This window comes from Agelaius phoeniceus, chromosome 2 (assembly GCF_051311805.1).
Source record: "Agelaius phoeniceus isolate bAgePho1 chromosome 2, bAgePho1.hap1, whole genome shotgun sequence".
NCBI lineage: Eukaryota > Metazoa > Chordata > Aves > Passeriformes > Icteridae > Agelaius > Agelaius phoeniceus.
The window spans coordinates 69407099-69430450 of NC_135266.1; the positions used below are offsets into that span (position 1 = coordinate 69407099).

General features: G+C 37.8%; 1 protein-coding gene across 6 annotated transcripts in view; it reads right to left on the reverse strand.

Moving 5' to 3' along the window:
* Positions 1-23352, reverse strand: part of FRY (FRY microtubule binding protein) — a 196376-nt gene that overhangs the window by 111202 nt on the left and 61822 nt on the right. For all 6 annotated transcript variants that reach the window (XM_077173815.1, XM_077173810.1, XM_077173814.1 and 3 more), the window contains 2 exons: positions 18067-18266; positions 2324-2377 (listed from right to left, as the gene is read on the reverse strand). In XM_077173815.1, coding sequence (XP_077029930.1) covers positions 2324-2377; positions 18067-18186 — 174 coding nt within the window. In that variant the 5' untranslated portion in view covers positions 18187-18266. The remainder of the gene's footprint in view (positions 1-2323; positions 2378-18066; positions 18267-23352) is intronic.

Here is a 23352-nt window from a genome sequence, read left to right on the forward strand (position 1 = left end):
GAATGGGCAGGAAAAATTGCTCTTTCTCAGGGAAACAGAGACAGAACTATTCAGGGGTAGTAGGAAATGCTTTCATAGCCATCTCAAATGGTTTGGGGGTTTCAGTGTTAAACTTGGTGCTGGTTACTTTGGGTAGCCAAAGTGCCATTCTGCTCATTTTTAAGTTACTTTTTCGGCTTTTTTTTCCCACCTCTGAAGCTGGCTTGCAAAAAAGCAAGTTTTAAATCAGGTCATGCCTTATTTTTGCTGTTTTTAAATTTACCCTTAGAAGACTGAGCTGAGACATTTTAAAGTAACTAGTGACCTACTCACTTCAGCATTGCTTATCAATTTCACTTAAACTGAATAGAGATAATTTTGATAATGTCAAAAGAAATAAAATTAGATTCCTTTGACTGTCTGTCATTTAAAAGCCCTAAAACTGAAGGTAAAACTGATTAGACACTCCTTAAAGAAGTTTGCTCATAGGGATTGCCCTTTTTTTCCCCTCTTCATTTCTGTAGTAAAAATATCAGGAATGTCATGGCTGGCATTTTTTGTTTTTGCTAGACAACTGGGTTTCAGAAATAAACACCAAACATTTCTGCACCCTAACTGGAAAAGGGAAGTAAGGGATTACCACCAACCTGGTTTCCCTCATCCCATAAATGCTTTAAATATTTGAGTTAACTTCAAAAATAAAACTTGAGTGGTTTCACTTAAAAGCACATGCCTTCTTACTTGGGTTGTGGTATCACAACACATCAAGATCTTCTGAGCTTCCCAGGCAGACCACACCTTCATTTTATTATCCATACTTCCATGACAACTTTATAATACTGACACGTTATCATTTGTAAAACAGCTTATAATGCAATGTACTCACATAATCTAGTGAGTGAAACATGCCAGGTAAAAAAATACTTTTTGCTCTGTCTTCCTGTCTCTACTCTAGCTCAGTTCTACCAAATCTGTATTGTGCACTACAAAATTTTGAATGCAAACTCTCTGAATACAATTAAAATCATTATATGATTGTGCATTTAGCTGAACTAAAATAATTTTAGTAAGTATGAACCATGTTTTTGAAAATGGGCTCGTAAGCCAGGTTCAGGCCCCATCTGCTGACCACAGGCCTGCATCAATCCCACAAGCATCAGAACATCTCAAAATGGAAATGCTATTTAAGTAGAAAACAATGTGAAAGCTGAAAAGGGAAACATTGCCAGCAACCTGGCCTGAGGCTGACAAATTCTGAAAATTTCAGCTTAAATAGGTTGTTTTAAAATTTCAAGCACCTGAAAGGAGGCTTTCTGACAAAACATCTAAGTCAATCTCACCACTGTACTTTTCTGCCAACTCTGCATATAGGTAGGACTTCAGATATGTGGATAGAAAGATATATGAATGTCATAATATAATAAAATTCACCTTGGTGTTTGATCTGCATCTGGTTTTTTTTTCCTCCTGAATTCAGAGTAAATTGCTACAGCAGTAAACACACAGTTGTTTCACTCTAGGAAGCTTTTGCTGTTCTCATTAAATGATCTTGACTTAATTACTCAATTTTCTGTCTATTTACCAATTACTAGGAGAAGTATCAGTCCTCCAATTCTTCCTTTTAAAGGGCCAAAATTTGCTAAACCATAAATATTTAATCAAATCACGGCCACCCATTATGAGTTTGTTTAATGTACTGCAGGAACAGTATCACAAGGTTTGCATCTGGATGGCTTAATTTGTTTTACTTCCCATTTGAGTGTAACATTCTTCCCACAGGAAGGAAAAGAATATGTATATAAAATTAATCCTGACAATTGAACTTGTATTTAATTTTAAACACAACAGGTTGGCTCAGCCTATTTGAAGGGCAGCACACACATAAGTCATGCTGAGTCACAGCTACAGAGGCAAACCAGACTGATGAGGCTGATGGCAACAACCATGATTCTACAGGCCCTCACATTAACTATAAAAGAAACCTCATAAAAGAAAGATTGGGAGCCACACACCTGTTTCAAAAACTACATGATTTGAAAAGATACAAATTTGGCTTCAAGATCCCCATCAGGGGAAACACACAAGAAACAATGTATGTGCTTAATACACTATAAAAGGATCAAGTTCTATGGCAGAAGAATATTGACCTTGGAAACAGAGGAAAAATTCTTACAATTTATATCCAAGAATGGGTAGGCAAGTATTTATCATTTATCTACCCAAAGAACATCAAGAAATTTTACTTCTGCAGTATGCAACAACAGTAAAAGGACTCTAGAATGCCTTCCAATGCACTCCTCTTTTAGCCTGAGGAATGGAAATAATGTAATTTCAAGTGTCTTACTTGATCAAACTGGGGATCTTCTCCTCGTTGCAGAGATTTGGTCAGTGGCTTCTCCTGAAAGAAAATATATTAAATATGCATTACTTAAGATCAATACTATCATATTATACTATTATTTTTCTGTTAGATTTTTTACTCACATAATGTGCCTCCTGATCTCATCCTGGAGATACCAGTACAATTGCTGCATATGCAAAGGAGGCCTCTGCATATGTATCAGCCAATACTGATGGACTGTCTTGAGTGATTTTAGTGTCTTTTCATGAAAGAGAAGGATTGGCCATTCATTACATCTGAGTTTGTGCTCACACCAATGATAAATTCTTACAACATCCTAAAAAGCACCTAATGTTTCCCCAATACATAACCAAGGGGCTCTATTTAGGAGAAAAGGAGACTCAGAGGTGACCTTATCACTTTCCACATCTCCCTGAAAGGTGGTTGTAGTCAGGTGGGGGTCGGTCTCTTTCACCAGGCAGCAACTGACAGAACCAGAGGATACAATCTCAAGCTGTGCCAAGGGAAATACAGGTTGGACATTAGGAAATAGGTTTTTATGGAAAGATGATGAAGTACTGGAATGGTCTGCCCGGGGAGGTGGTGGAGTCACCATCCCTGGATGTGTTTAAAAAAAGACTGGATGTGGCATTCAGTGCCATGGTTTAGTTGAGGTGTTAGGGCATGGGTTAGACTTGATGATTTTGAAGATCTCTTCCAACCTTGTGATTCTGTCATTCTGTTACATGATGTCCCTTCTTGTTATAAAACTACCAGGCAATACAAACACGACCAGAGATATAATGCATCACGCAGAGCATACTGAAAGAAAGGGGGTCTTAGAAGAATCAAAGACCATAGAGTTCATTTTTAAGGAAGACAGTAGTGGGGAAAATTATCACTAAAAGAATTAAAAAAGGTATTTTCAGAATGGAAGCAAATTTTAATATTCTCAGAGTAACTGGAAAAGCCAAGGAGAACTGTCCAACTCAGAGAAACCATGAGTGAACATCCATTCACCTGCATGGCTTCTTTGTCAAGCAGGCTGAACTACTGAGACCTGGAGAAGTACACAGGCCAATATTCTAGATGCATGCAACAGTACACAAAACATGAATCTCCTACACCACAGTGAAAATAAACAACACGTGAGGGCAGATGACATTCTGAAAAACACATCACTTGTCACCATCACAATTCTGCTGTGAATTACACTACTGTTTCTGGTGTCTGCAATGTGCTAGTGCCTTATTCTTCTATAAATCATGACTCTTTCTTCTGCTACAGCTGCAAGACTGGGACTCTCCCATCAGCTCAGAATGAGATTTTGTGTTCAGCTTTCAACAAACTATTACACTCATCAGCATCTGTTAAAGTAGCAGGCAAAATACCATCCCTGCCAGGGGATAATAGATATAAAATAAAGAAATCTGTAAAGCTGATGAGATAAGGAAATGGAAAGACTTGAGTTGGACCAAAGATTTCTATTATTTCATGTTTCTTTCAGAAGCAAATGTTGCCTGGTATAATCTGCTGACTGATTTTGAAATTAATTATGCTGACCCACTTGTAATGCCAGCTGGCAAGGAGGCCAACTGTGGGGTGACTGCAGTATCCCCTGACTACCTAGCAAATACAAAAATCAACAAAATGTTTTCTACTGAGTCACTGATTTACCCAGAACAGCCATCAGTATTTTTCATTGTTTTCTCCAATATCTCAAGCGAATCCTCCAGGTTACATTATGGGCACAACAGCTATTAATTACAACTTTATGACAGATGAACACCTGCATAAAAAAAAAACCTTATAACCCTGAGAAACACACAGGATACCACCCCACCCACAGTCCTCCTCCTCCTCAATCAGTAAGTCAGTTCTACCCTGCCTAGTTGTGTCTCACAGGAGGACAATGTTTCTTTTGTCTATTGCTTTTCACTGAAAAGGACAGCAGATAAACTTTCAAAAGTAGTGTTCAACTTATTTGAAAGGAAAAGGATTCTTGTTTTCATGGGTCCTGGAAAAATCAGCATACTAAGAATTTACTGCTGTTTAGGAAAAAAAAATCAACACCCCCTTTTTTTGTCTTTTTAATCAAGAAATTTCTGATCCTGTTCAGAAGACTTGTGTTACCATAGATAAACATCAATTTCAACAAAAAGGGCTTCAGCATGCAGAAGCTTTGTGTTTCCATGACCAACACTGCAGTACTTGGCTTTCAGAGAGCAGAGTTTCAGGCAGAAATGAGGTGTGGGATTCCTCATCACATGCTGTCTCTAAGGGGGATACAATTAAACAAGACAAACCATGCTCTGGGAACCTGAGATAGGAACTGCAATCCTGAAAATGTCCTCATTACTTGTAACCTATCTGGGGAAGCACATACACCTCCCAGATACCTGAGTTTCTGATGATGACATTCCCCAGGGGATGCAGGCCTGCGTTGAAGAAGATGCCTCCATTTGACAATGCAATACAAGCCATCATGTGCCCTCCTCCAGGTGCTACAGCAGGGCTTGGTGCACTGGCCAAAAGAAAACATTCATAGGCCATGCAGCAGCCTTGGTTGCAGCAGAAGGCAGCTGGCATGGAGAACTGCCAAAAGCCAGGAAGCCTTCTGCTGCCATAACTTCTCAATGTCTCTGCTTTAGGGCTTCAGTTGAGGCCTTTTTCCTCCCTTCATCCCATCCTGCACCTACTGCTGCTTCTGCTGTTCCCTTCCCCTCACACTTTTGCCAGGCAGCAGCTGCTGCTGCAGCTGTCTCTGCCTCTTCATGCCCCTGTTTGGGTTGCTGCTGCTGCTTCTCCCTTGACTCCTTCCTAGGACAGTTCTGCCACTGGTGCTCCCTGCAGCCACTGCAGGACCCAATCTGACCCCAGACAAGAGTGTTTGCACACACCTTCCCACTTCTGGGAGTGGGGTGCCCACACCAGAGCCACTCGTTGTATCCCTGCAGTGAATGGCAACAGCCATATCAGACTGTGTGTGGGGTTTGGAGGTTTGAGAGAACTCAGCGTAGAGCTTATTACTGCTTATTACTACTTATTACTAGTGCTGAGTGCTGAATAGATAAAGAACTGAATAAAGATGAAGGGCTAGATAGAAACGTGCTTGGGGTTTTGTTGTCTAAGAAGTCCTAAAATATAAAAGCAGGAATACATTCAGGATAAGAGTAACAACTGACCATGCCAGGGAGACATTACTGAGTAAATTCAAAGGCAACTCAATTACATGCAGGTACTTCAAGTGTCCTTTGAAAACAGCAATTTTTCTTTATGCAACAGAAAATTTCTTTTCATCTACTGTAAACAACTTGCCTATTCTATTTGCTTAGTTCCAATATCCTTAAAAATCTCACCTTTTCATTTTATGCAGTATTTTCAACAGTGTTGCTATGGCAGATACTACATAAAATACCTTTATACTCATGGTAGGTGTTTTTACTGCATACCACAAGTTCAGGACTTGCAAAGAAAGGTTAAAATGAGTAATAATATGACACTGTCTCTAGGCAATAGATTCCATAGTAGTCTATTTAACCTGGAGATACACTTAATTAGTTTTCAAAAAATCCTAAAACTGTTTTCTAGCCTCATGGTACGATTTTACTTCAATTAATTTTCTTGCCCACCCAACTCAGGAATGGCAAAGAGGTCTTTTTAAAATATAAGTTGACTTATTTGAGTCTCTGTTGGTATACATTCTACAAAAATGTCTTCCAAATCTTAGATGAATAGTTTGGCTTTGGAGCCAAAGCCTACAACAACAAAATATGAATAAAGAAAGTTTTGATTAATATGAAAGGGCCCGTAGCTTACTGAACTATCAAAAAACATTAGAAAATTTCAGAAGAATGGATTCTCAATAGTAACATTTCAACGTTTAATCACTAAACTAAACATCCTTATTATTTCTTGTTTGAAGTGCTGCCTTCAATTCTGTACTCTATATTTGTTCATGCTGGTAACTCCCATGATATAAACATTTTAGAGATAAATAGTAAAGGAATTTAATATTTGAAACCATTGTTTCTCAATAAAAACATCTAAATGGTTTGTGTCACTTAAGCCTACAAAACAAAATGCTCAACTAAAACTTAACTTCCTTCCTCTCTCTCATAGCTCTTGGGAAAACACAAATAGAATATAATAAAACAGAATATGTTAACTATGCAATGGGAAATGTATATTTTATCATATTTACACGCATCAACTAAATATAATATTTACAAATTACCTAAAAAACAACATATCATTCAAACCCTCTATTCACACAGGCACACAAAAACATTTCTCCAAAGACTGTCAGTGACTTTTAATGGTTAATGTATTAAGGCTTTTTCAGGGCTGCTACACAAGTATAATTGGGTAAATTTACACAGGAATAGCCACCTGTCACAGAACTGAGTGTTCAGGGAAACATAAAAACAAAAGGATGTTGTAGCGCCTATTAAGCTTCACTATGTCACCATGTTATAATGACATATAATGCCCCTTAAAGCTATTTCTAATCTCAGCAACCATTAGGCCTGTTTTTCCTACTGAACTATTACAGGCTACTGTGTTAGTGATTGAGATAAAACCCTTTTTTTTCTTCCTAAAAGCATAGTGAAAGGATATTTTTACACAAATTTTAACTTCTGCACTGCACACTAAAAAGCAGCCAGACATACTCTACTGAGTGCTCTGCTGGGGTGGAAGACACATCAAACAGAAAGAAGAATGGACCTTTTCATGTAAAATGGAGTAGACACTGAACACATTCAACTACTACAGCTACAACATATGTAAAATGCATGTAAGAACAATCTTAAGAGCCCAAAAATCCCCAAGTGTGATTCTTTCTTCTTATGATGAATCACCCCATTGGCCCCCTCTCCCCCAAATGAACATCTCTGTCTTATACACCTTTCAGCAGGAAAGAGAATTGGTGTTTGTAGGAAAAGGTCTGCTCTCAAACATGCAATTTTTTTTTTTTGCATTGATTATTTTGTGCATACAAAACCAGAAAAAGGCATCACTGTCAATCCTGTACTCATGTGATGGGTAACCTATGTCCTCCACTCCAGCTGTGTGCTCCAGCCTTCCCCCTCGCAGAATGGATCTGTGCTGATCCTGCACTGAGCAGGTCCATGAAGCTGAACTTGTGAGTATTTACTTCTGCTTGGCCCTTTCAAAATTGGAAATGGAACAGTCTATGGTCACACACAAAAAGCTGTTGTATAGAAAATAGCTCTGAACTTCTCAGGAAGTAATTTTTTCATTTATATACCTTTTTACTATTTGGAAATTCCCACCACCACCCCAAGGAGTTTAATTAATTTATACCTAAGCAATTAAGAGAGCCAAGCTTTTTGACTGAAAAGGATAATCTGTTTACTCTGATAGCCTCCCAACTGTCTCCCACCTGCAAGTTCAATGAAACAGGCAAATTAGTGTCCTGTTTTCATTAACCATTCTTTGCAAGTCAGCAGGTCCTCATGCATAAACATCTAAACTGCCTGTTCAGTGGATGACAACAGAATCTTTGACTTCTCTTAGCATCAATTAGCAGCTAGACACTTCTTTTAAGAAACTGTGTCAGCGACCACAGTACACAGAGAGTAAAATAAAGGAGATTTCCGTCATTACCCTTTGAAATTCTAAGGATACAGCAACTGGAAATTCTAAGGAAAACGTAATAAAAAAAAGATAAGATAATACAGCTTCAAGGAACCATCAGAACTTTGCATAAGACAAAATTACAGATGCACAAAATGTTAACAAAAACTGTGATGGACTTCATTTAACTGTTGAAAATTGAGTAAAAAAGCAATACTAATTGTGCACGGTACTTCATATGGTGGAAATAAGCATATTTCAAGTGGCCATGAAATATATGTAAAAATGTGCTACATTTAAAAAAAAAAAATTATTTAACAAGCTCAAGTCAAATACCTACTTGTCATGACAGTTAATGCACAAAAATAATGAAAGGTGCATGTTTAAAAGACAAAGTCAGTATTACTGAGTTTATTCTTTCTTCATGTAATTGCTTTGGGGTTTTTTTTGGTAACAGCTCTTCTGTTTTTTTCATGTGGAAAAGGATGCGCCTGTACTGCTGAATATAAAAATTCAGGAAAACATCAGCTCAGCTTCAAATACAGGTTCTCACTCCCTGGCTTTGACTCTTTGGCATCGTCATGCACTGTTCTGATTCTATGACAGACTATGTCACTACATCAGGTATTGCAGGCTAATTTTGTTTGATTACCACATTCTCTGCAAAAGGCATCTTTTACCTAGACTGTCTACCAAGAAAACTAAAACGTGGACACATAAATTTTGGTCATGTGAATGTTTAGTCTGAAGTAACTGATATGTCAGAAAAAAATGGCCATACAGGCCAAAAATCCACCAAATTGATTATTAGAAGTGCTACTCTACAGAGGTAAATTTCAAGCATCCTGAATAAAGAAGCAAACCCACTGAACTATAGATTGCTATTTGATGGAAAGTACAAAAATTAGCACCTACTTTCCCAACATGACATAGAATGTAAAAAAAAAAAACCAAAAAAAAAACAACTCCCAACAAACAAAACTGATTTTCTTTCGCTAGTCTTTAGCAAGCAATTCAAGAACTCTACTATTTTTATCTGAACAGTATAAAAATTCCCAGATATTCCTTCAACTCAGTGTTGACAATAAGCGGTTGCAAACTTTAAACACAAATGCTGTTACAAATATACAGGTAACAGCAAAAAAAACCCCAGAAAATGAAATGAAACCAAACCAAGCCAAAAAAACCCCAAACAAACAAAACAAAATAAAACAGCCCTAAAAAGAACAAAACAAACAAACAAACAAAAAACAAAACAAAAACCCCAACAAATCCAAACAACAAACCTACTACTCTCAGCATTTCTATTTTCCATTGCAAAGTAAGATGCTTTATTGTACACAGGAAGTAAAACATTTCTTTTACTACAATATTTTAAGCCCCAAAAAAGCTGATAACTACTAGTGGACCAGCTCTGAAAGAAATATTTTAAAGACATGCTTTTGTGAAACCTTAAAGAAATATTTCAATACATGCAAAAGCATGTGAAACCTGTAAGTTGAAAAGAGTACTAATGATAACTTTACTGAGATTGGAGGTACACTCTAGCACAAGTGAGAAAGGAAATTTTCAGGGCTGTTTGTTTTCAGAGCTTGTTTTACTAGGAATGCCTTTTCAAAATTGTAACTTAATAAACACATCAAAATCCTCTGTCTATAAGGATCCTCCTGGTTAGTATTACAACACTGTTCCTTGGCTTTCTCTGATTTTATTTATTGCAATACTACAGTGTACAGAAAGAGGTAGATTTTACAATGTGTAAGTATGATAGATTTAAAAAGATTATCTGGAGACAAAGTGTGAGCACTTATTGTTGACACCATAATTCCATCACAGCCTTGTGTAATTCTAACCTAAAAAATTCCAATATAGGAAGATAAAATTTTGTTGATTGGAACCTAATTTACTAGGGTAGGGAATGTATAAGGCCTCAGTCAACAGTGGTTGACTGTGGTGTCATAGGGTGCAGTATGAGAGCCCAAGATCTTTATCAGCTGTTGGACTGGAATAAGCATGATGCTCTAAAAAATGTTTGATAAGTGATTTCCATGTAACAATAAGAACAATAATGATGATGGAGATCAAAATTGCCAAGTCTACGTTAAGACCTTTTCATGAAACTGCTATTCAAGATACTGTTTCAACTGTTTATTATGGTTTATTAAGGGTTTTCAGCTATGTGACCTGGCTCAGCAAGGCCCCTGACAGGGAGGGGGCAGGGCTGTGGGAGCAGGAGACTGTTGTGGCTGTTGTGGCAGGGACTAATGGCTCCAAAACCTGGGAATGGGTCCTGGCCGGTGGGCAGGTGCGGGAGAGACTCAGAGGAGGCCATTAAGGCTTATTAGTGCCTTAGGGCCCTGACCACTGGTTACCCACTCAGAATAATGTGACCTAATTTAATAAAGCCTATAGGAAGCCCTTATCAGTTGATTTGAATAAATTTAGGCTTGTAATTGCAGGGCTGCTCCAAGCACAGCAGGGATCTCTGCAAATAGGAATCACATTCTCTCCAGACCCAGACAGCCAGGGATAATAAAGGACAGCAAATGACCCTGGCCATGGTCTCCTGTCTGATGCCCACTACTGCTTTAACATCAGGTAGATACTTATTGTTACCAACTGTGCACCCATTTTCACAGAACAGAAAAAGAAATGAGGAAAGTGTATTTCTAAAGTGAACTTGGGAATTACTGCCAGTAGTTTTCTTTAAAATTCTGTTACTTGGACCTTTTTTGATTATGTGCTTATTTCAAAGGCTGTAACTGTACCATATCAGAGGTGTCCCAAGATGATTTGATCGGAAGCCTTTTCCTACTGGTTACTGGTACTTATTTGACAGACTTTCAAGGAAGATGCCAGATGCCCTTGCAGAGCTAATGTAAGCCTCCACTGTTCTTTTGCTACAAGTCTGTTGGCCCTAAAATCCTTAGCTTTCACACGTATTGCATGCTCAGCTAATAAAAGAAGACCTTATTGGGTGGATCTCCAATTGGGGAGGTAGTAACATGAAGTATTTCAAGTTTTCTCACATTTGGCATGCCACCACATATGCAGGGTCAAATATGGTGTAATTCAAGCTCTCTGATGTATAAACTGTGCCATGCCAGATTCAGGACCAGAAAAGAGCACATAAATTAAGCAATACCTCAATGACTTCAAATGTGACTCTGAAAGCATGCCAAGGATGAAGCTGTTGTGAAGCTTTGGGAAGATACCTCTTTAATGAATTGCTACTTATCTGCCAACAATGCTGCTGAAGTGTACACCTGATTTTTTCTGTCCTTCATGATGGCAGACTTCAGTGATAAGACTGGCCTGAAATGACTGTAGCAGGACTTCCATTTTCTGGAGAGTGGGAATAGCCATATCCTTAAATGACACCATAATGTGATTAAGGGCATGTGGTAGGTTCTCTGCTATATTTGCAAGCATTGGCCAACATGTGATGCAGTGTGACAGCCTCAGTGACCTTGGATTGAATCTGACTTGCAATGTTAAATTCTTGTAGTGATTTGAACCATCGTATGTACCATACACTATCCTCCAACTGTATCCATGCAGTAATGAGGCCGAGGGACAGCGAGCATCCTGCAGAGCCTGGCCATTGGAATGAGCTCTGCTCATGTCCCAAGCAGCATTTTGCACACTCACTCAGCCATGGAAACCCTGAGAGCACTGAGAAAGTGCCCATTGACACCGTCTGACTCTGAAATGTGACTGATGTGACTCTGAAAGTGCCCATTGACACCGTCTGACTCTGAATGTTCTACAGTCCTGTATCGAAGTGCAAATGACAATGCAAATGTCTATGCAAAAACGTGTCTGTTTCCTTTTTGACTTGCTAAATGGCATAAAGGTTTCCCCTCAGTCTCATATGGATGTTGGAATCAGACCATACTGGATGCTCTCTCTGTTCTCCTGCACTCCCCCCCGATTATTTCTGAAACCCTACATTTGTCTCTTCCTCTATCTCTTCTTTCCCCAGCTGCATCCTTCATACTCTTTTTCTCTCAACTTCTGTGTTTCAATACTGCAGTGTGTCCCCCTGAACTACACAGAAGATAGCTGATCTATGATCATTGCTTCACTCACGCAAACCTTTCTAGGTCTTTCTGGAAGATAATTGAAAAATAATTATTCTGGAAGATAATTGTCCTGAGATAATTACCCACCTTGTCCTGGAGATAATTACCCTCCCTAGCTCTATGCTGTTCAGTGCCTGGCTTCTGCTACAGACCTCAGCCTGAGATACAGACTGAGATAACTGGAGGGAGATATGATATCTGAGGTAGTAAGTGGAAGGGGAAGTGAAGGATCTTTATGCCACTGGACTTGTCTTTGTTATATTTGATTGCTCTCCACCTTTTGTACAAAATGCCAATCTTTCCCATGATTTTCTGCCTTCACATCCTTTGAGTTCCTGAGTAGAGCCTGCTTATTTCATGGAAGAGATCTCCCAAGCTTAGCTGCCTTTCCTTCTGCTGGAGAAAAGAGCACACTGATCTGGCCCAGCTTGGGCTTCTTTATCACCAGTGGACTGGACTATATTTGGAAAGCCAGTGAACTCCCAAGGAAAACTGATTAGTGAAGGAGGCAAGAGTGATGAGTGAACCATTGTTCGGCTTAATTGATTTCTTGAAACAGAGCAGTTAGCTGCTGGAAAGTCTGAGTGAAAGGAAACAGAACTGTAGAGACAGTCCACACAGAAATTAACCTCAGAATCATAGAATCATGGAGTGGTTTGGGTTGGAAGGACCTTAAAGATCATCAAACTCCAACCCTCCTGGCATGGGCAGGGACATCTCCCACTAGATAGACTGCTCTATTCTGGTCTTGAATACTTCCAGGGATTGGGCACTTAAAGCTTCTCTGGGCAATGAGAAGTCCTTAGGTATGGCTGGAAGTTGAATAAAATCCTGAGACCAACTACTACTCTAAAAAGTTCACCCAGGATCCAGTCAATGACTTGCAGGAAAGGAACTCTGCTGAGCTGACACTTCCTGGGAGGACTAGGAGACTGACCCCCTCCTGAGGGGAATGACTGTTCTTGGTCCTCCAGACTGTCCTACTGACTGACATAGATTTGCACATTCAGTTAACACATCCACTGTAACATATCCATGGGGCTCCATGCAATGGAAAGATCATACATGTTCAGGTTACATATTGAATACCTAAAGTAATATGCTGTGCAGATGCTTTCACTTTCTTATGGAGAAGTAGGAGAACAGTCCCCAGCACAGTATAATAAAGTGAGGCAGAATTTCATAAAGAAGCATCTTAAGTACTTCAGAGACAATTCTTTAAAGAATAATTAAGAATAATTATTCTTAATTATCTATACATTATTTGTTGCAACTAGGTCTAAAGAAGCTACTATAATAATATTTATTTATATAATTTAAATGCTAAATAAATAACACAGTAGAAATAAAGAATGATGAGGCATTAGATACTGAGGTATGGTATTATGAATTATGAGGTCCTTAGAGATGGGATTGACTGCCACAAAGTTTTGACTAGCACAAACAGTCATGGAATTAAAGAATTAGATTAATGATCAGTGGCATAATCCCTCAGTGACACAGAGGTGGATAGGGACAGATGACAATGGGAAGGCAGCATGCTTGTAGCATTTATAGAGGAAAGGCCCTAGATAGGTATTGCATGAGAAAAGAGAACAAAATTTTCAATATCTATTTGCATAAAGGTTTTCAAATAAAGTTGTAAAATTGTCAATTTGTCTGGACATACATATCCTGAGTGAATAGCTAGAACAGAGGCAAGGCAGCTTGCCTTTCCTCTTTTACAGAAAATTACTTGTTCCTTAAAGTAACTACTATCTATTACCTGTGAACAAACAGGGGGTCAAAGTCCTTGTACATGCCAAACTATTAATGAGGACTTCAAATGTAAAATATGTGTAGTAGTAATACGTCTCATTACAGGTGACAACCAGGGAGTTGTCACCTGGTGTGATGCAGCTGGAGTTTTAGTCCATGCAAACCAGAAAATTCTACATTACAGCTGTGGGATAAAACTGCTTGGTACTATCATAGCCTTCATAAATCTTCCTAGTTATCAGAGCCTAGTCCTCAGACAACAAAAACCTATTTCTTTTTCTCCCAAGTCTGTTCTTAGCCTATTCTCCTCCTGCCTAGAGAAAGTGAAGCCTAGACTGAAGCTAATCAGAAATGAGTCCCATTTTACATATTGGTTGGTCAGTCTCTGCAATTTGCATTATTCTTCCATTTTTTTCAGTCTTCTGAACCATCTACTAGGTTATTATCACTAGACCTGTCTTAAAATAGATCTCTATTTTAATGTCTTCAAGATCCTAAGGAAATGGGAGTAAAAAAGACACTAGCATCAACCACATCACTCCTTTCAGGGTTTTTCCTAATGGTGAGATGAAACCTGCCTAGGTTACATGCAGAATACATGAATATGCTTATAGTCCCAATCCTATAATGAGTTAATTCTGTTCTTGAGTTTCATATTCAGAGAGATCCTGAATTTAGACAAGCTCAGTAAAAGAAGATGCTTGCAGGAGAAAAGCATAATGAAAGTTTACCAACAGCTAAATTAACCATTAACAACTGTCAATGCCTGTAGTTCCCTATGTTTTATCAATGTCTACAGCTGTGTGTAAGTGCTGCTGAAAGCCGTATTTAAAGATTAGCCTGCTCTGTATGCACAGGATGAATTATTACCCAAAGGGATAATCAACAGTCCTAAAAAGGAAACTGTTTTCTGGGTTTTCTCCTTACAGAGCTATGATACATATTCTTTCATTTGAACTGGCAAGAATATTTCCATGGCTTTCTCTTTCTAGCGTCATTTTAAGGTCACCACTGTTTGAAAAAAAAAAATCAGCAGCAATAAAATATCAGATTGTGTTTATAAGTGAAGCAATGCAGAGAAGATTTAGAATAAAAATTGATAAAAATTAAATATTAATTAAATCAAATGTGAAAAAAGGTCTGCGGAATAAAATCTTAGTATTTGTTAAAAGTAATAAAAATTACCTACAGAAAAGAACCAGGAAATTATTAAAGATTACCAAGAAAATATTATTTACATTTAATTTATGGGAATTTTATTTTTTAAACTGGACAATCCACTTTAATCACGTCTGATGTCAAATACTTTTAATTTGAAATAATATAACTTGACAATCTGGGTACAGCAGTGAATCATTAAAAATTAGCCACATGATTGTGAACTTTTAATTACTGAATTGTTTTTTTATATATTAAAGACCCTAAAAAGGGGAAAAATAGACCTGAAATTCTGGATAAAATATTCTGCAGACAAAGTTAAAAAAATGTCAAATCTAGAAACAAAAATTTTCCATTTTAACTTAGCAGTGGATAGTCGACATTATGTTCATGCCTAGAAAATAGATTAACTGGGGAGTGTGTTTTTTATGATGATCACTGCCAGATCCAGTAACCAAAATGTCAAGTGATACTTGGTTGCCGGCAGGATGAGTGGGTGACATTGCTCTCTGCTTTCTCTCCCATTGGAATATTGCTATTCCAGATTAAACTTCATGGAGCTGCAGGAAGGGTTGGGGTTTGCTGTGCCCTTTACTGATGCCCTAGAAAATAGCAAAGCTTTCTAGTGCCTTTCTAGCATCTGCAACTCATGGTGTGACACAAACATGGTTTTCCAACACAGTTGTCAGAACACCGCAATTTACACTTCATCTCTGTGTGCACAACAAAAGAAAGAGATTGATATACCACATAGGCATATGGAATCCAAAGAAATTGAGAGGAAAAATTAATAAAAACAACAGTAATGATAATCAGAAAATATAAACAGGCAGAATATGTGTATCAAAAGAATGATCCAGGTAAAAAAGGTATCAATAAATATTTAATTTAACCATAGTAACTTCAGAGCTTCAATGTGAGTTAGACTTGGTGATAAAAGAGTTGCAAAGGCAACAATATTATAAACAGATCATTTTATCTTCTCTAGAAGATATCCTAAGTATTCATCACTCATTATAAAATTAAACTGTCATATCTTGTAATGACTTGGAGAAATCAAACTAGAAATATCTCAGTGTTGAGCACTGTGCATGTTTGACTTCCTTTGAAGTACACTTGAGTTTAATTAGAACATAAACTTCAAAGAGTTCACCAGCTGACTACCTATTGTGAAAAAAGGCCAAAAGGTAGCTTTTCACCATCAATTTATAAACTTCGTCTCCCAAACCCCTGGGACCTCCTGGTCACAATTCTAATCAGTAGATTAAAATGTGGGAACAAAGCTGCTAAACATCCAGCAGCTACCTCGCCATAAGGGTAGACTTATATTCTTAGCTATTATTTGAGAATAATTTTTGCCATTTTCCCTTGTTACTTCTTTCATTACAACCTAATTATTTCAAGATCATATTACTGAATGTCTACAGAATCCTGCTTACTCATTGGTCACAGCCAACCTCAAACATCAGCATGCCATGGCTTGTAAGTTTTATTAGTACTAATGAGATGTGAGTATGTAATTGAATTATTGTTAGTGTCTTATGGTCAGACCCCTGTAAAAAATACATTCTGAAAATGATGACAGGAAGGTGACATTCCAGTCTCTTGTAATATTTCTATATTCTACATTGAATTTACCAAATAAAATTCCATTGAACAACCTCTAGAATAAGATCAACATTCAGATAATAATAGTTTCTCAAAGTGAAAAAAAACAACATATTACCACACAGCAACTCAGAATCATCTTAACAAAAGGTGAAATGAGAATAAATCCATGCCTGAAATCTTACATGAAAATGCAGAGGTTCATGTTTAAGAGTAACAAAGGTGCTGCAAGGAAATTATGTCCTCAGTATTGGTCGTCTTGCTGTTTTCCTGATCTTGTCAAGTAATTTTATACACATTTTGTTTTAAAATTTAAAGATGTTCTCTGGGCATTACATGAAGACTGGATGGTAATAAATAGCTGCTGGTATTTTATTTTTTAAAAAGACCTACACTATGACTGTCAGTTTATTCTACTTCTCATGATTTGGAGGGAACACATCAAAGAAGAAAAAATGGATTTTTGTCGTAATATTCTTTACTGTAAGCTTTTTTTGGTGTTATTTCCAAATTACATAAGATAGTTCTGTCATCTTGCATCTAGCTAATGTTTCAGAAGAAAGCCTGCTAAAACTTTCCAAGCATCAAATGCTTCTGAATCTAAATCAAAGCTAAACAGATGCCATCAGAATAAAGAAAATTTTAATTTTGCCCTTCAAAACATCCTGAAAATGGGGAACTGAACTAAGTATTCTACATTGGACTTTTTAACAAAAACATTCTTAGATTTTATTAAAATTCCCTTATAGTACAGAAGTAGAGATTTCTGGTTATTTTTAGGTCTTGGCTTTTTTTACCTCATCAGAACTAAAATATAAATTACAGAAATATTCTTCCTGAATCAAAATAACAAGAATGTATATAAAATGTAATCTCAAGTTAAACGAGCAGAAGTTCAGTTACATAAGACAAATTGTAACAGACATACTTGCGTGTTAAATTTGCCTAAAAATAAAAATAACAATGGATCTCTCACTGTGTAAGACCTTGTAATGTAAGTCCTTTCTCAAGTGCTGCATGCTTTTTCATATCTGGAAAATAGGTGCTATAGTCCTCTGCTAGCTTATGTAATCTACTACTGTCAGAACTAAAAGTGGTAGCCATTTTCATGTTTTACCTGAAAACCTGTAATGTTCAGAAATACTTTTATCATATCATATATCATATTTCAGCATTTTCTAATCTATTTTGACTCAAGTGACTGCTCTCCCAGCTGTGAAATCTATGCTGGCTGACACCCCTTCTGCCTCTCAATCCCATTAGCATATGCCCACATTGCAAACAGAAATTAAATATCAATTCCTCTTCATGTCACCCCTATGGCATATCTTGCATACCTCTGCCCTCTCCCACAACATTCTAATTGCCATAGCAGCAGATATCACAGTTTGGGAAACACTATCAAACTCCAACGCAGATTGCAAGCAAAATATTCTTCATTGCACAGCAAGCAAGCCTGCTTTTAAAACAAATTCAAAGCACAAAAAAAATTTATATATATATACACACACACACATGGAGTTTCTTTTTACTCACAAGAGGTTCTGCCATGATGATGCGAATCTTGCGTTCGGCCAGGGTAGTGAAGTTAACAAACAAGCTCTTCAGGACATATTCCCCAGGTTTGCTGTCTGGGTCAATGCTGATGGGCAGCATGGCTGGGGGTCCTCTTTCTCTCTGTGTACCAGAAACAGGAGGGACAGGTGGCTTGATATATCCGTTACCAACTGGAGAAGCTGAAATGTGGAAAAGACACATTTACTTCTGGGCAGTTCAACATGGTTTAACTGTCACAGAGCACCTCAACAGTTCACTGCACTATCAAAGCAAAACTGGAGACTAGCTGCTAACCAAAGAAATACACAACACATCAGTATAACTTCCATGGTACCATAGGTGAAATACACATTATCTAACTGGAAGAAGAAATCAAAGATGAAATATTTTATGTAAAAATTGAGTGGTGTTTATTATGCAGTGCATACTCAGTCCTCTTTTTTTTTTCCCCATGGTAGGACTTGCTGATACCTATCTGAAAAACATTCTCATTTTTTTATCTTTTGCATTCAAGTCAGACCTGTAACTCAGTTGTCAACTAACAAAAATTTATTCTTTATTGCTATTCAAACTGGTTTAGCCTTGAGTCTGGTCTTTTGACTATGGTGAGTTGTAAAGGATCTTATTCTCTTGTAATCTCTACTGAGGTCAGTCAAGAATGACTCAAAAAACAACATACATGTTACCAGTATAAATCTTACATGAAGAGTCAGAGATGGAAAGTTTTCCATGGTCAAAAAGTATTAATTATGCATTAGCTTTCCTGAAAGTACCAAACCCTACAGTTCCATCAGGCACTTTTGAGATTACACCTGGTGTATTTTGCTCAGATTTGTGCTCTCCCATACAAAATGACATTGCCATTCAGAAGCAAGGCCAAGAGAGGACCACAAAGATGTTCAGGGGCTTGCTAGGTTAGTAAAGGCTAAGAGTGCTGGACTAATTTAACCCTGAGAAGAGAATCTTAGTGCACTCTTTAGCTACCTAATGGAGTATAGCAAAGATGTCAAGGAACTAGATTCTCCTTTGAGCTGAGAATGACAGGACAAGAGGCAACGGACACCAGTTTGAATGTGATAAATTTCTATTAGATGTATGGAAATAATTTCCACCATGAAGAGGTGATCAAGCACTGGTATATGTTGTCCAGAGATACAGCAGAAACTCTACTTTTGGAGACACTTGAAAGTTGACCAGACAACGTCCTGAGAAACCTTCACTAGGTTTCTCAGGAGGTGGTAAGCAAGCAGGGGTAGGACTAATCATCCACCAGGGATACCTTCCAATCTAAATTATCCTGTGATTGAATTTCCCCATAATGAGTATCAAGATATTGTATACTAGACTGAGCTCTACTTGCTGTTTTTCTGTGAATGAAGGAAAAATAAAAGGAAGCACTGCAAATGTTACCATTCTACAAATAAAATTTACAAGCCAAAATCCTTAGGGCTCAGCTCTTATTGGCAATAAAAGTCATGTTTGGTGCTCAGGCAGATACTGGGAGCACTCTCTCTCTGTTTTGCCAGAGACTTTAAAAGTAGCAAATTAACTAACACTGGCAAGACCAGCCATTATCCACTCTGAGTGTAATAAAAGTGTCACAATGGCCACGAGCTCTACTGGTGATTGGGAGAGAGATGCTTTAATGCAGTACAAACCATGGAAATATTGTGAACTAAAAACATTACAGCACTTCTCCATAGCACTGCACTCCAGAGCGTTATATTTGCATCTAAGTTGCAAAGAAAGAAAGAGAGAATGAAGAATGAACTACAATGATGGTTGCCTCACATCGAATACCTTTAGTATCACTTTTCCTCTGAGGTACAGAATTGTAAGTGTTACTGAAATTAATTGTAATTATTAATGACATATGATTGTTTTAATGATAGATTAGATTTTTGACCTTTCCTATGGACTTCAACACTATTTTAATAGTGTTAGGCAAATTTAATGGAGCATTAACTTTTGCTGAACAAAAATGAAAAAAAAAATTAAAATAAGAAACTTTATGGTTTCAGAGTTTTTAAATAAGAACCCAAAATTACACTGAAAAATAAAAAAGCATCCCCTAGAGAAAAGAGAACATGTTTTCCTTTAGAAAAAACAGTTTAGAAGTTCCTATATGACTATAATAGAAGACAGAAATGCTTCTCTTCATGTAGCTATTATTCTGCAAGTGTAACACATCTATACTTTTATTTTCGTCACTGAAAATAACCCTTCACTGACGAGGTACAGCATCACTCTTCAGCACAGCAGCAGCACTTCTCCCACTGTGACAGATGTTTCCTGCTAGATTTGTTTCCTGCAAAGTTTCACTTGATTTTTTGAGGGCGAAAGCATTATCATAGAATCTTCCTGGCATTAGGACTCTTTGCAAAAAACAAAGTGCATAAAACTCCTGCATTTATACTACACAAGGCTTGTTCTAAAAATACACTGTTGTTTTCAATAATAATCTACTTCAAAGTACTGAATAAAGTGCCACCAGAGAAGAGTGTAAGTGCTACTGCTCCTCTGTCATCACCTAGGTTCTCTTAAAACTTAAACCTGAAGACAGTGGGATGCAAAGGCAGAAGGCTCTCTTAAACCTGAAGACAGTGGGATGCAACGGATCAGATGCAAATTTTTATGGACTATCAAATACACTAGGCAATGGAAATTTCTCCACAAATAGCTTCAGGATGGAGTCAGACAACATTTATACAATGAGGAATATATTTGCAAAATGTGCGGTTTCAACCGGCTCACATCTACCCATGAAATTAGCTCGATCTCCAAGTGCTCCGTCAGGAGAATTCTTTGGTGAGCAGCGGAACCAATTTTGTCACGGATGCGTGTCCTTTGTGCGGTGCAGGCCCCGTCCCTGGCAGGGCCTGCAGGCCGAGCTGCCCGCGCCGCTCCCAGCGCCGTGCCCGGGCCGGGCGGGCTGCTCGCCAGCGCGGCCCCTGCCAAGCACAACACCCCGCGCTGGGGCCAGGCAGCCGGCCCAGGCTGCCTCTCGGAGGAATCTAATCGAACACAAACTTGCCTTCTGTTCCTCGGCAGTTCTGCTTCAGACCTGGCTGCTAAGCTCAGGACAGCGGGGGGATTCAAGGGAGGCGGGCGGTGTGTGAGAGCAGGCACGCTGCACATCCCGGCCAAACCTTAGCCATGCTACCTGGGAGCTGCCACCCTAACCTTCCATCATCAGAGCATTCAGCCAGGGTTCTGAGACTGGAATTTAAACCCACATAGTCATTGTTAGTAGCAAGCCTGTGAAAAATGCCTATTTTATGATTGGCTTTTCGCAAATATTAAAATGAATATTAATTCTCCTAAGTAGTGTGTTAAATATAGTTTTAGGTTATAAAAAAAAATGTTAAAATAGAAACTATGCTATGTAGGATACTTTTTTAAAAGAAAGGACTTGCAGCGAGATAGCAGCCACAGGACACCTAAATCTTTCAGAGAAAATGAATTTATTGCCCTCTTAGCAGAAGAAACGAACTTCTTCCTGCCTCGAAGGTGCTGTTAGGATTCAGAGGAAGAAGTTGACGATGACCAGACAGAATTCTGTATTTGAATGGAATTTATGCATCATGTACGAAGTGTATGAATATGCAACAGGTTATTGCTATTAAGGGTTAATCCTCTGTTAACGGGTATCCTTTTTCGGGCTCATGCTGCCCAGAAAAAGGCACCCTGATGCCCGTAACTCTTTGTCTCTATTGTCTCATATTGTCATAATTCAAATTGTTCAAATTATTGTTACTCTAATTGTATTACTATTTTTATAACCATTTTATTACTATTAAACTTTTAAAATTTTAAAAACAAGTGATTGGCGTTTTTCACAAAGCCTTTTAACAATGATTCAGTTAAGTTTGTGACACAGGCGGATTTAATTTTTTTCCCCAGACATCTAACCAAAAAATCACTTATTTGCACACTGTAATAGAGGAAAAAATTATTTGTGAGATTTGCCATGCACCAAGAATTTTTATTCTAGTTCTTCTCAGAAATAAAGAACTTCACAACCTTTCCCCAAATACAGAAAAAACACATCCTGGGGGCTAACATCTATCATTACTACAGCAATTACAGCAGTTTAGAGAAATGACTGACATATGAAATTGATTTAGTTCAAGTTTTTAAAAGACCATTTTGTAGCTGTTAACTCCATTTAAGCATCTTTAGTGTGAAAGCTAACATTGCCAACACTCTGGGGGTCTAGAGTTGATCATGAGTTGGTCATGAACTATTGTATATGGGTTTGGCTTTCTAAACCATCTTTTCAGCTTCGTTATTTCCAGCATTTGCATATGCTTGATATTTGCCTTGAAAAAATCTGGCCCAGTGACAAGATTATCACTGATATCTATACTGATAATGTATGAGCTTTAACAGAATATAGCTTTTATGCCTAGACCGAGAGCCCTATAAAACTCACTTAAGAAGAGTTGCCTCTGAGACATAAAACTAGAAATCAAGGACTCAAAGAAGTAGCTGCATTACTGGTTGGTTCCTTTATGTTGACACATTATAATGTGAGCCTTAGAAGTAGCAGTAAAAAGGATGGGCTCAGTTTCGCCATCTACCCCAGTGAAACACTGCCCCATTAAATAAAATGCATAATTTTAACATGAGAAATCACCATGTAGAGTTTGTGTGGGTGCATGCTGAAGATACATAGAAGGAGGTGGGTGGAAGGAAGGAGTTATACTCAATTTGAGATACTGATTTCCTTAACAAATTTAGTTTTTACTGCCTGATTTCAAAATAATAAATTTTATGCGAAGAGAAGTACCAGAACAGATCACAGAAGCATTTAGTTTGAATGTCTACATATTGCAGGGTATTGGTCACCACATAAGTACTGTATTAAGCTAAACCCTTGACTTAAAGGAAAGTAGCTCATCCACCAGGAGAATGAATGGTGATGCACATGGAGGATACCATGGTAACCCAGATGCCCAAGGACTCTGCAATAGCAGAGAATGTACAGATGAAGTTTAGAAAGTTGTATACATATTTAAAGCTCCTATCCTACGAAAATCTGTAACAAAGTTTAACCATGCTCGATCAACTATAAAATGTCTGTACTATTTGTAGGTGTAATTCTGTCTGAAGCACCTCTTCTTATTTCCAGCACAGTCTCTTATTTTTCTAGTAAACGTGCAATAAGCTCTATTTCAAATTGTACTCTTATCCTAGAGAGCATTTTCATTTACTGCAGGCTATAAGCACATAATTTTCTCAATTTCATGTATTTTTAAAAAT